General features: G+C 52.5%; 1 protein-coding gene across 5 annotated transcripts in view; it reads right to left on the reverse strand.

Annotated features, from left to right (window-relative positions):
• The window catches only part of KSR1 (kinase suppressor of ras 1), a 160,985-nt gene extending 151,848 nt beyond the window's left edge, over nt 1-9,137 (reverse strand). For 2 of the 5 annotated variants that reach the window (XM_025281019.3, XR_003107994.3), the window contains exon 1: nt 8,687-9,136. In XM_025281019.3, coding sequence (XP_025136804.2) covers nt 8,687-8,917 — 231 coding nt within the window. In that variant the 5' untranslated portion in view covers nt 8,918-9,136. Of the gene's footprint in view, nt 1-8,686 lie in introns of all 5 variants that reach the window. The other 3 variants (XM_025281018.3, XM_025281020.3, XM_044939520.2) reach the window with 3 other exon arrangements.
• Between the last annotated feature and the right edge of the window lie 3,088 nt (nt 9,138-12,225).

The following is a 12,225-nucleotide window of genomic DNA, read 5'->3' on the forward strand; positions in this document are numbered from 1 at the left end:
CAATTTTAGCTGGAATCTCAAATGGGAGCCCAGTATCATAAAACCAACAGTAGGTGAAACCACCTACCATTTCTCATCTCCTTTACTGCTCCTGCTTCCCCAACTACGTTCAAGGAGGTAGCTGATGGGGCCCATTCTCAGCTACTTGAAACTTGCTTTCACGAGAGCATCACACAGAATACAGATAGCAAAGGCTGCATGAAGCCCTTTCAAGGGTCCCAGACTGGGAGGAGGGGATAGTGCCCCATATGTGCCCAATGTGTGAGAACACATAGGTCACTTTTTATACGTTTTGGTTTGCTTTTTTTTTCCTTTTTTGCAGTGCCATGAGGCTTGTGGGATCTTAGTTCCCGGGTCTATGGTAGTGAAAGCTCTGAATCCTAATCACTGGACCGCCAGGGAACTCTCGGGTCACTTATTTCTGACCAGCAAAACTCTCTGTGCACCATGAGTGAAGCTGCTTCCACTAATCCATATCCAAACCCAATCCAAATGAACGGGCTAAACTGGGACTCAATACCTCCAGGTGCCTTGTCAAAGAAAAGCCCCACCACTCTATAAGCAGCTTATCTCATCAGCTTTGCAGAAAGCAAAACCCTCATGATCGATATATTACACATTGAAGTCTACAGTTTATGCTGTATGAAAAGTTCTTTTTCCTAACCATAGCTGGTCTCTTCTACATAATGCATTATGCTTTCTCCCCTGGCTCTGATTTAAATTTTAAACACAATTCTTAATTCATTCTTGCAATTATTCTGAAGGTGGAAAAATGAAAAGAGGGGAGAAAAATGGCAAGCAAACAGGATGACTTCAGCTCCATTATTGTCAAAGGCAATCCTCCCTGTTAAAACACACTATCGCCCGCCAAGGCTAGAACGACAGAGAAATACAGATGTATATAAATAGGCAGGTTTTGCATGTGGCGGCAATTTGAATCAAGACTTTTTCAATACAGATGGGAAACAATTGTGCCTGGAAATAAATGACATAGCATTTTTTATCCCAACATCCATCCCCAAGGTATGCTTCTGGAACAGGGCAGAAAGTCAAACAGACACAAAGACACTGGATTCAAAGGCTGTACCTTCTGGAAGCAAAACAGTAAACCCTGTACAATGTATCATGGTATGGAATGCAAAATCATCACAAATTTAGGTCATAAACACAACCCTTAGAGGAGAAAAGGTTCACCCACCCAAGTCCTAGAGGATCTTTCAGTCGAAGGATGAGAAGCCCTTGAAAGTATAGTCAGGTCAGGTTCAAAGACTCAAGACAGGCCATCGGGGCTGAGCCCGCCCATCGGGTAAGCTGGCTTTCAGAAAAGGTCCCACCTACTGGACACCCCAGACAGGTCCCCAAGAACCTCTCCAGTCCCCAGGGTGCCTAAGATACTGAGATGGGGCTGGGAAAACAAACCCGCTGGCTTCCTCTTGCAGGAAACTCCTTGAGGTCGAGGATCCCTTCCTATCCCCCCACCTCCAACATAGGAGGCTGGGGTGGCAGATTGCTGTTTGCAGTCAGTCAAGGTGGCATAACATCTCACTTCAGGGCATGAGCTCTCAGGTCTGACTCCCCACTCAGTGCTCCTTCATAACCACCTGTCTCTCCTCTACTCTTTTTTCAGGTTAATAACCTAATATGTGTTCCTAGCAAGTCACTTTCCCTTTGGGCACTTAGTATCCTCACCTGCAGATGAGAGGGCTGGACCAGATGGGAATTTCAGGATCCTTAGGAGTCCACAAGTCTATTAAATCAACCCCACAACCAAGGCACCCAAATAGCACTGATCAATATTTGTGGCTTGTGATGAAACCGAGCTTACAGTTCCGTAAGGTGCCTTTCATGAGCCTCAAGTGATGAAAAGCCCTCCATGGGGCCCCGACATCCAGCTCCCGCTCTGCTGCCTGGGAGCAACGAAAGATCCCTTTTCTAAATGGTCAGCCCAGGGCAGCCCTTGCTACGGGAAACCACAAAATGAGAACCCACAATCCTTGACCCAGCACCCAGAACCTCAGCCATGGGGGCCATGTCCCGTCTCCTGGTCACACTCCTTGCCCTCAGGGTGGACACAGATCCAGTGGCAAAGAGGTAAATGCATGAAGGCTGCCATTTTGTAAACCGTAGCCCTCCGGCTAGGGAGCAGGGTGGGAGAAACATATCAGGCCCTAAAGATTTCAAAGAACGGGGCTGCTGTTAAATGTGTTCATATACTTTGACCCAGCAAATTCTACTTCTAGGAATGCACTCATGCACTCACTGCAGCAAGGTTTATAACAGCAAGACATGGAAACAGCCCGAATGGCGACAAGTGGGGACGGGTTCAGTGAACTGATATGATCACAGGAGACAGCCACGATTAATGATGGTGCATATCTGTGTGGACTGGAACAGACAGAAGACATTTACAAGACAATGAGCATGGTGAGCTCCATGAATACATCTCTGTATATTTGTATACAGATGCACAGGATTAAAACACTGGAAGAATAAACTGCCAAATGTTAATAAGAATTAACTCTGAGGGACTTCCCTGGTGGTCTAGTGGTTAAGAATCTGCCTACCAATGCAGAGGACATAGGTGTGATCCCTGCTCAGGGACCACGGGGCAACTAAGCCCATGCACCACAACTCCTGAAGTCCACATGCTCCAGAGCTCGGGCTCCACAACAGGAGACACCCCAGCAATGAGAAGCCTGCTCGCCGCAACTAGAGAAAGCCCAAGCACAGCGATGAGGACGCAGGGCAGCCAAAAATAGATGAATAAATAAAAAAGGATTTAACTCTGAGAGGTGGCATTATGGGTGGTTTTTATTCTTTTTCTTAATCTGTATTTTCTTTTCAATAGTGAGCATGTATCACTAAGTGTATTTTAAAATACTTTAATACAATTGGAAAGTTAAAGAACGTCATGCTTACCAGAGGAATTATGCAGTGAGATAAAGCAGGTATCCATTAAAACAATGACAAGTAAGATGATCTCGAGGCAGCTTCTCATTTCTCAGAATGAGACTAGCACAGAGCGATTGCATCACAGCGTGCTGGTGGGGACCTGTCTTTGAGGATGTGCCAGGCCGCACTTTAGGGAAGCTCGAGCTCAGAGGGTGCGCAGTCTGGCGCGGCCACCAGAAGGCCCGGTCATCTGGAACTGGGCCACCAAGTGCCCCTGGGCCGGCCCTTTGCGTTACTGGCCACTTCCTCGGGCTCCGCAGTCACGACTCTGACCAGAAACCCCGCCCCCACCCACTATGGTTTCTAGAAGCAGGCGCGAAGTTCAGAACATGAGTTCTGAAGACTAGTCAGGCCAAGTTCCACCGCCTACTAACTCCGTCTCTCAGTCCCTCTGAGCCGCAACGTCCTTATCTGCAGAATGGAGAGAGAACCCGGCAGGGTCCCCGTGAGCCTTCAATGGATAACACATGCCAAGAGCCGAGCACAGGGCAGGTGACCGAGAGGGTGTCTCATTCCACTGTAAGGAACGGGATCCCTCCACTACGAGGAAACCCTGCCCCTCACCAGGCTCTAGGGCCCTTCCCATAAACTCAGCGCAGCTTTCCCGTTGAACTGAGTGTAGAAGTTTCCCGTCAGCCTATTCTGAAAGCACGTCCTTTTTCAAATGCACAGCTGGGGAAGGCATGACCACACGCACTAGCCATGCTACTGCCCGCCACGGCCACCACCACTGCAGACGCTGCCGCCAAGCACCACAACCGGTGCAGTCCCTCTCCAGGCCACAGTGGCCCAGAAGGCCCAGAACAATGCTGGGGAATGCAGCTTTCCGGGATTTTGAGCTAACCTGGCGGGGAGGGAGGCACTCCCATCGCTGTCCCCAGGCAGCAAACCAGAGGCCTCCTGGCACCAGGGCTGCAAATCTGATAGGGCCTCCCTCCAGCACCCCGCAGGCCTCCCCAGTAATTGAAACCGCAGGTCCTTCTCCAGACCACCTCGGAGGATCGCTGGTAGCAAGTTTCACCAGGAAAACAAATTGCCAAGGTGAAAGCAAAGCGTGCCCCAGTTCTGGCTCCCTCCAGGGATGGCTGGAGTTAGAGCCTCCAGCAGGAGGTTAACACTACCAGGTAGGGGCTTCCCAGTTGGCTTAGTGGTAAAGAATCCGTCTGCCAATGCAGAAGACATGGGTTCTATCCCTGGATCAGGAAGATCCCCTGGAGGAGGAAATGGCAACTCACTCCAGTATTCTTGCCTGGGAAATCTCATGGATAGAGGAGCCTGCTGCTGCTGCTAAGTCGCTTCAGTTGTGTAGTGGGCTACAATCGGTGGGGTCACAGAGTTGTGTGACTGAGCACACAACACAACAACAAGGGCACAAGCAGAGAAATGCCACACGCCGAGGCAGGGGATGGCTGGGGAAACGGAAGCTGTGCCAGGGATGTGTGATGTGGACAAGCCATCACCAAGACTCCGGAAATGTTTCCCAGAAAAGCAGGAGTTGGACTGGTCAACCGTCCAGTCCTATTCCCAATTCCAAAGCGATTTCAGCAGGCTACAGTAATGGAGTCAGTCCTGCTCACCTGCCTGGCTTCCCCAATAGTCTGAGAGTGCCCCCAAACACCAGGAACACAGCCTACCTACTTCAGAATCCTTGCCGGGGTGGCGGCAGTGAGCAGCTCAGCAGGCAAACCAGTAATAACCGCAGGTTTGTTGAGTGAATGCACATCCATGCACACCCCAAGGACCAGTTCTGTGAGGACCCACAGTGCCCTCTCCTTTCCTGGCAGCTCCACCATCCAGATGCCCCAGGGGGCTGGGGAGGGGGCCACAAGGGAAAGCTCAGGCCCTCCACACTGGGTTTTGACCTCTGACCTCTGCTACGGCAGAGCTGAGTGAAGGTCAAGGCCCAGTGGGGACCCCTTTCTCTAGGTCAGCTTGCTTACGAGGGACTTTTTTCCATAAGACCACCAGCTGGGACTTGCCTGGTGGTCCCGTGGTTAAGAATCCACTTGCCAGGGCAGGGGACATGGGTTCCTTCCCTGGTCTGGAAAGATCCCACATGCTGGAGCAACTAACCCCGGGCAGCAAAACTACCGAGCCCCATGCCCTGGACCCCATGCTCGGCAACAACAGAAGCCACCGTGACAAGAAGCCCACGCACCACAACCAGGAGTAGCCTCTGCTATTAAGAAACTAACAAAGCCCGCGTGCAGCAACGAGGACCCAGCACCCCCAAAACTAAAATAAATTTTTTGTTTTTTAAAGAGCAGCAGATGGGAAGACTCCTCGGTGTGGTAAGGCCTGCCTCTGAAAAGAACCAGGAGGCTGGCAGGAAAAGGCAAAGTTACAAGGTCCGTAAAACGAGAATCTTCACGAGACGCCCTGCTCTCCCCACGGCCCTGCTCTCCCCACGGCCCGGCCCAGACCTGGCCCAAAGAAGATGCACAAGCGAGGGAATGAACTGGCATGGGCTGCGAGGTCAGCCGGATGTCCCTTTGTGAGCACGTCTGGGGAACGAGAACATTCTATCTTGCTCAGTTCTCAGCCCCTGAGGGCGGCCTGGTGGAGACAAGGCGCCATATTCTGCTGGGATCTTCAAAGTAGCCTCCCTACTTCTGTTTACCGATTCAGACCCTAGGGTCAGATTTTATCTCCCTCCTCATTTCACAGCGAGAGGGAAAAAAAAAATAAGTGTGTGATGAAGTCTGATGGATTTCCAGGAAATCTTCGGAGATTGAAAAGGGTCCAGCACGCTGACTGACAGGTAGGAGGCAGACATTAAACCTTGGTTCCTTCCACTCGTTTGGATCCAAAGTGGACCACTGCGTGGTGGAAGGAAAGAGCCAGGCAGACTGAACCTTACACATCATCCGACCTACAATAAGGCACCAGCAGTTGGGCCCCGGGTCAGGACTTGCCAGGGCTTCTCATTGAGTGCTTATTTAACAACAGCCAGGGTAGGCTGAGGTTGCTTGGATTCTGGGAGAAGTCTGGCGTGCTTACGTAAGCCAAGCCCTCTTTTTCAAAAGCCAGGAATCCAATGTTGCAAGTCCAATCTCTGGGGGCCCTGGCCTGGTATGTGAGAGGAGCCTGCAGAACAGGAAAGAAAGCCAGAATGGACATCACCACTGCCCCGCGTGACCTCACCATGGGCTTCGGAGCTATCTCTTGGCCTGTGTCACCCACCTCTAGGGAACAAGAGCCAGCTGTCAAAGGGCCTTCCTCCCAAATGTGGCCCATACTGGATCCTCAGTAGGAAAATTCATGGGCAGAATCTCTTGGTAGAAAGCATAAGGACTTACAGACACATGTGAGGTTGTAGGTTTAAGTAGTCTTGGCCCATTTTACAGATGGGGAAGCCTGAGATTCAGAAGTCATGGGACTTACTACCCAAGGTCAGATAGACAGACCCTGGACCTGATTTCTAAGCCTCAGGCTTTCCACCTACCACACTGCCTTCAAAGGTCAGGATTCTTTGAGTAACAAACTTTCCCCCTATTTTATCAGTTTGGTAAATCTAGATTTCAGAACCATTCTTACTCAGGGGTATTCTTACACAGGGGTGTGTATAACAAATATTTGATTCCACCCAACTGAGGCCCCTTCATAGACCACAGCATTGAGAACTGCAAGAGCCCACAGAGACCTCTCACCCCGCTGTTCAGGTAAGGAGGAGAGGCCTAGGGAGCTAGATCCTGGGGTCAAAAGTCCCATCCCCCAAACAGCCCGGGTCTCGCCTTTTCAGGGAGGAGCGTGGACCTGAATCCACAGCACAGTAGAGAAGATGGGGAGCTGGGTATTTGTTCTAATTCCTGCTACCAATCCCCTCTGGGCCTTGGGATGGGTTTTTGGCTGCCACAGCTGATCATCCAATAAACGCTTAGGAGGCAGGTCACCGAATAAACCAGTGCAGAGACCTAAATATAGGATGTTCCAGGGTGTCCTGATGCCATTCCTTGGTCAAAATGAGTGACTTTGGGAGGCAGGGTACCAAGAAGGCAAGGTGCCATTTCCAGAGAAATCACCCATCATTCTCCCAGGTCCCCTCTTCGAGCTAGGAGCATTTCAGAGCAACCTGGGGGAGTGAGGGGGGACAATCCAAGAGAAGCCAACAGAGGACAACCTCTTATCCCAACAACACAGCAGTCCAACCAGACACATGCTGCTGGACAAGGACCCCTCCTCCCAGAACGGAGCCACACAGGCCCCCTATTGTGTCGGTTTAAAAACTGAACTTTGCTGGGCAAACACACCCGGCTGTGTTCAAGAAACCAGTTTCTCTTCACCACTTGAAAAACAGCAGCATGCATGCAAGAGGGACAGTTGAGGGGGGGAGCGGGGGTGCTGGTCAGTTTGTTTTTTAAGCCAAGCCCTGGTCAGCACTGCTATAGCAACTGAAACAAAAATAATAATAGCCAGCACTGATTATATCCTTCCAATGTCCCTGGTTTTGTCGCTTTTAAGAAAATAAAACTGAAGGAAAGAAGTCTACCCCGAACATTTTAGATCAAATAGGGCTTCAGGCTTCTGGTGCACACAGAGGATGGGGTCTGGTTATCATGGCCACAAATCACCCACTGGCCCTAAGGTGGCTGGCAGAGGCAATCGGCAATAAGAGGGTGTGGAGGGTTTGGGATGAAGAGTTAAGGTTCTAATAAAACAAAACATCTCCAGATCTGCAGAAGGCCAGATGTGATCAAGCAAGGTGGAAAGAGGCCCATTCTTCAAAACAGGGTAGCTATTAATACCAAGTGGTGCCTGGAATTTCACAGCTTTCCCAGCCTCTGGACAAAAGCAAGTTGGAAATGCAACTAGTTTCCCTCTATTGTGTATGATAGGAGACGGAGAGACCGCCCTCCAACCCCTTCTAAGAACGCAATAACCCTTTTGGTTGATTCTTCCAAATCCTTTTAATACTGGGCTTGCCAGCTATCACTTGAGAGAGTAGGGGCCGCGTGTCTTATTTCTTCTTTACACTGGAGGCTGTCTCCACTAGAACCCCTTAAGTAGTGTCATCTTCCCATTGAAGGCTTTGGTCCTCAGCATAATCATTCCTAAACCAAAGTTCAGTAGGGGGAAGGGGGAGGCGGCGTCGGTAGGTTATTACATTTTGAGCAGTGAAACGCTGTGGCAGTGCGAAAGAGACGCACTCAAGGCAAAAATGCAGTTTCAGCAAACACTTTGATAAGCGGCAGACAAGAACCTGGAGGAGAGGCAAGGAAGAAACAAGACAGAGTCTGGGGCGTGCGAGGAGGGCAGAGAACGAAGGGCCTGCACTCACACTTCAGGGGGACCTCCTCCCGCCCCGTCACCCCAGCCCACAGCGGCTGGGCTCCGTCACCCAGGGAAAAGTCCACCATGTGACTCAGTGGGAGAATGAGTCCTGCGGCCCGGCGAGCTGGAAATGCGGTGGGGGCGGAGGGCGGCGGAGGGGATGTCCGCGCGCAGCCCACCCCGCCCGCGGGCTCCTCCACCCTCCCTCGCAGGTTGCACCACGCCCCTCCCCCCAAATCCCGCCCAAGGTGAACGGGGCTGGTCCCGGGTCCTCGGGCCGCCGCGCCAGCGAGTGGAAGAGGGAGAGGAAGCCGCAAAGGAGGTGACCGGGCTCAAGGATGCAACTGGGGAAGGAGTGAACTGGAGCAGCGAAGGAGGTGTTGGGGCGCTTCCCGAGGCGCAGACACCTGACTCCTCAAACCCCGCGCGGGGGCCCCGATTCTCCGGCGTCGTGGCCCCTTACCTCCAGGGTCCGGATCTCCTGCTGGGTGAGGTCGTTGGACACGGAGCACTTGGTGCGCAGCCCGCGCAGGCTGCCGATGGAGATGTCGATGAGCTTCTGGAGCTGCCCGCACTGCTGCAGCGCCCGGCTGGCCGCGGCCCCGGCGCCCCCATCCGCGCCCGCCGCGTCCCCCCCGCCGCCGCCCTCCTTCTTCTCTCCCATCGCCGCCGCGTGCAGCGCCACTCTATCCATGCCTCGGCATCGGGTCCGCGGGGTGGCCGAGGCGGCGGAGCCCGGGGGCGCGGGCGCCTCGAAAGGGAATCCTCGAGCCGCGAGGGCTGGACGAAGAGCGCCCCTCGGCGCTGCGGGAGCTGGGACGCGAGGACCGCCCGGCCGCCGAGTCCGCCCGCCCAGCCGCGGCGGCAAAGCGAAAGCCGCGGCGACCCGACGGCTGAGGCTCCCTGAGCCTTTAAGCGGCAGCGGGGGCCGGGTCAGAGCAGCTGGGCATGCTGGGACTTGTAGTCCCCGCCGCGCACCTGCCGCCGCCCGCGCCCTCGGGGTCCCCGCGGGCTACGGCGCCCGGCGGTCCCGGCCTTCCCTTCCGCCGTGGACACCGGCCGCGCTGGAGCGCCCCGCCTCTGCGCCCCCGGAGGGTCTGCTGCGCGCCGGCTCCTCCCTCGGCGCCGGGATCCCGGGGAGCCTTGTCTCCCCGCCCACCCCCGCCTGTTCCCCATCCCTTCTCCTAGCTGGGGGCTTCCCACGACCCCCCAGATGAGGCGAGGTGGAGCCGACGGCCCTTGGACGGGAGGAGGGTTCGCATCCTGCAATTCCTCGGCTTCAGCCGAACCCTGGAAGACAGGGACAATGGAAGTTTCAGAATTTCTCTGTGGGTTTAGGGGCCGCCATCTAGTGGGAAGGGGCGGAGGTTCGCAGAGCCCAGGACTCCCGATTGTCTAGCCAGAGGAAGGGCTCAGGCTTGGAAAGACACAGGACATTCTTCTAGATGCTATTTACCCACCAACATAAAGGTCCCATCCCTCCACCACCTCAACCCAGCAGGCCAGTCCAGACACTGGGGGTGACAGTTGATTTGTTGTGCCTTTGGAAGTGCTTGAGAGCAATGAGACAGTCTGAGTTCAAGTAGTATCTACCACTGCCTAGCCACTGGCTTGGTTGGCTCAGTGGACCTGAGTCTGGGCAAATTTCTGGAGGTAGTGGAGGATAGGGAAGCCTGGCATGCTGCAGTCCATGGGATCCCGCAGAGTCCAAAGCGACTGAGCCACTGAATAACAAACAACAACTGCCAAACTGTGACTTTAGACAGTCAGCTCACCTTTGAGTGTCGGAGTTCCCCACCAGTTAAAATGGGGTGATAATAGAGCCTATCTGATAGGGTTCATGGGGCTTCTCAGGTGGCTCAGTGGTAAAGAATTCACCGGCCAGTACCAGAAATACCTGTTTAATCCCTGGGTTGGGAAGATCCCCTGGAAGAGGGAATGGCAACCCACTCCAGTATTCTTGCCTGGAAAATCGAATGGACAGAGGAGTCAGGCGGGCTACAGTCCAGGGGGCGTCACAAAGAGTCGGACACAACTGAGCACACACGCACAGTATGGGTCATATGGTGGTGTAGTCACTCGGTCATGTCCGACTCTTTGCGACCCTGTGGACTGAAGTACGCCAGGATTCCCTGTCCCTCACCATCTCCCTACTCAAACTCATGTCCATTGAGTCGGTGATGCCATCCCATCATCTCATCCTCTGTCATCTCCTTCTCCTCATATGAAGAATGAGTTAATGTGTATACAGAACCTGAATTGATAATTGCCACGTATGGGCACTAGAGAAATGTTTTTGATGGTTACTCTTCCACTTCAGGTCTTCTAACCGTGGCCCCAAACCTGAGCAGTGGGCATGGGCAAAATACTGCTCCTGGGCTGGTAGTTGTTGTTTATGCCTTTCTGTACCTTCTAACTCAGTATTCAACACCCCCAGCCTATTCCCCCACCCTCCCCTCCCACCTCCTCTGAGTTCCTGTGGGCTCTATTATCTGCCTAAACTGAACAGACAGGACTCAGATCAAAGGTCCTACACATCCATACTTTCAACATCTGCCAGCCAGAAGAAATCTCTCTCCTAAACTCCTTGGCTGCAGAAGCTGCTGGTTAAATACCTTGGTATCCTCTTCACAGAACCAAATCCAGAGCATGGCACACAGCAGGGGATCCATAAAGCTGTGCAATCCACTTCAGGAGTTTTTCACACAGGTCCTAGCCCCTGAAAGAAAAACTGCATAACGGTGGTTCTCAAACTTGAAAGTGGATCAGAATCTCCTAGAGGGCTTGTTAATCCACAGAATGATGAAACCCACTCACGGAGATTCTCGGTCAGTAGGTCGAGGATGAAGCTCGAGAATTTGCATTCTAACATGTCCTTGTGTAATGCTGATGCCGCTGGTCTGAACTTTGAGCATCTTTTTCACAGAGGAGGATCATGGCCCAGGAGAACTATCTCCAGGGAGGATCCATACCCAGGCTACAGCAGTTGGTTCAGAACCTCTGTTTGTTCAGCAGACAGAGCTGCCAGGGTTGAGTGACTGGCTCTCTCGAGCTCAATTCACAAAAGATTTCCTGATAAATGCCTACTATGCAATTACATCAAGCTTGTAATTGGGCCTGGGTCAACACATTTTTCCCTGGGGCCACTTTATGTGGAAGCCATGTCCTGTGAAGGGCCACTGGCATCCTGTGGCATCCACGCCTATGGGGCAATGGTGTTAGGGCTGGAGACTGGACAAGCCCCAGATCCCTGGCTACTCTCCCGCCAGACCATGCAGCGGTCCCTCCTCTGTGGACACAGTCTTCCTTCTGGTTTGTGGAGAGCACTCAGTAAGCTGTGTGTTCCTTCCCACTTCATCTCAGGCACACTCCAGCCTTGTCAACTGGATTTACAGAACTGCCTCTTAGTGATACAGAAAGCAAAGATTTTAAAATAATCCCTTCGTTCATCCTTTTCACATTCCATAAGTATTCAGTAAACCAGTCAATCCTAAAGGAAATCAACCCTGAATATTCATTGGAAGGACTGATGCTGAAGCTGAAGCTGAAGCTCCAATACTTTGGCCACCTGATGCAAAGAGCCAACTCATTGAAAAAGACTCTGATGCTAGGAAAGGTTGAAGGCAAAAGGAGAAGGGGGCAGCAGAGGATGAGATGGTTAGATAGCATCATTGATTCAACAGACATGAATCTGAGGAAACTGTGGGAGATAATGAAAGACAGGCGAGTCTGGCGTGCTGAAGTCCACGGGGTTGCAAAGAGTCGGATATGACTTAATGGCTAAACAACAAGTGTCTGCTTATGTGGCAGGCCTTGTTTTGGGCTCTGGGAAACAGTAGTGAACAAAGCAAAGATCTTTACCCTCTGGGAATTTATATTATGGTGAGAGAAGACAGGAAATAAATAAGGAGAATGCACAGTGTGTTAGGTGGTAACAGGTGCCTGGAAGGCATAGAGCCTGGAATGGGACATGGAGTGTCTTGTTTCAGAGCTGTCTTAGGA

This window comes from Bubalus bubalis, chromosome 3 (assembly GCF_019923935.1).
Source record: "Bubalus bubalis isolate 160015118507 breed Murrah chromosome 3, NDDB_SH_1, whole genome shotgun sequence".
Classification (NCBI taxonomy): domain Eukaryota; kingdom Metazoa; phylum Chordata; class Mammalia; order Artiodactyla; family Bovidae; genus Bubalus; species Bubalus bubalis.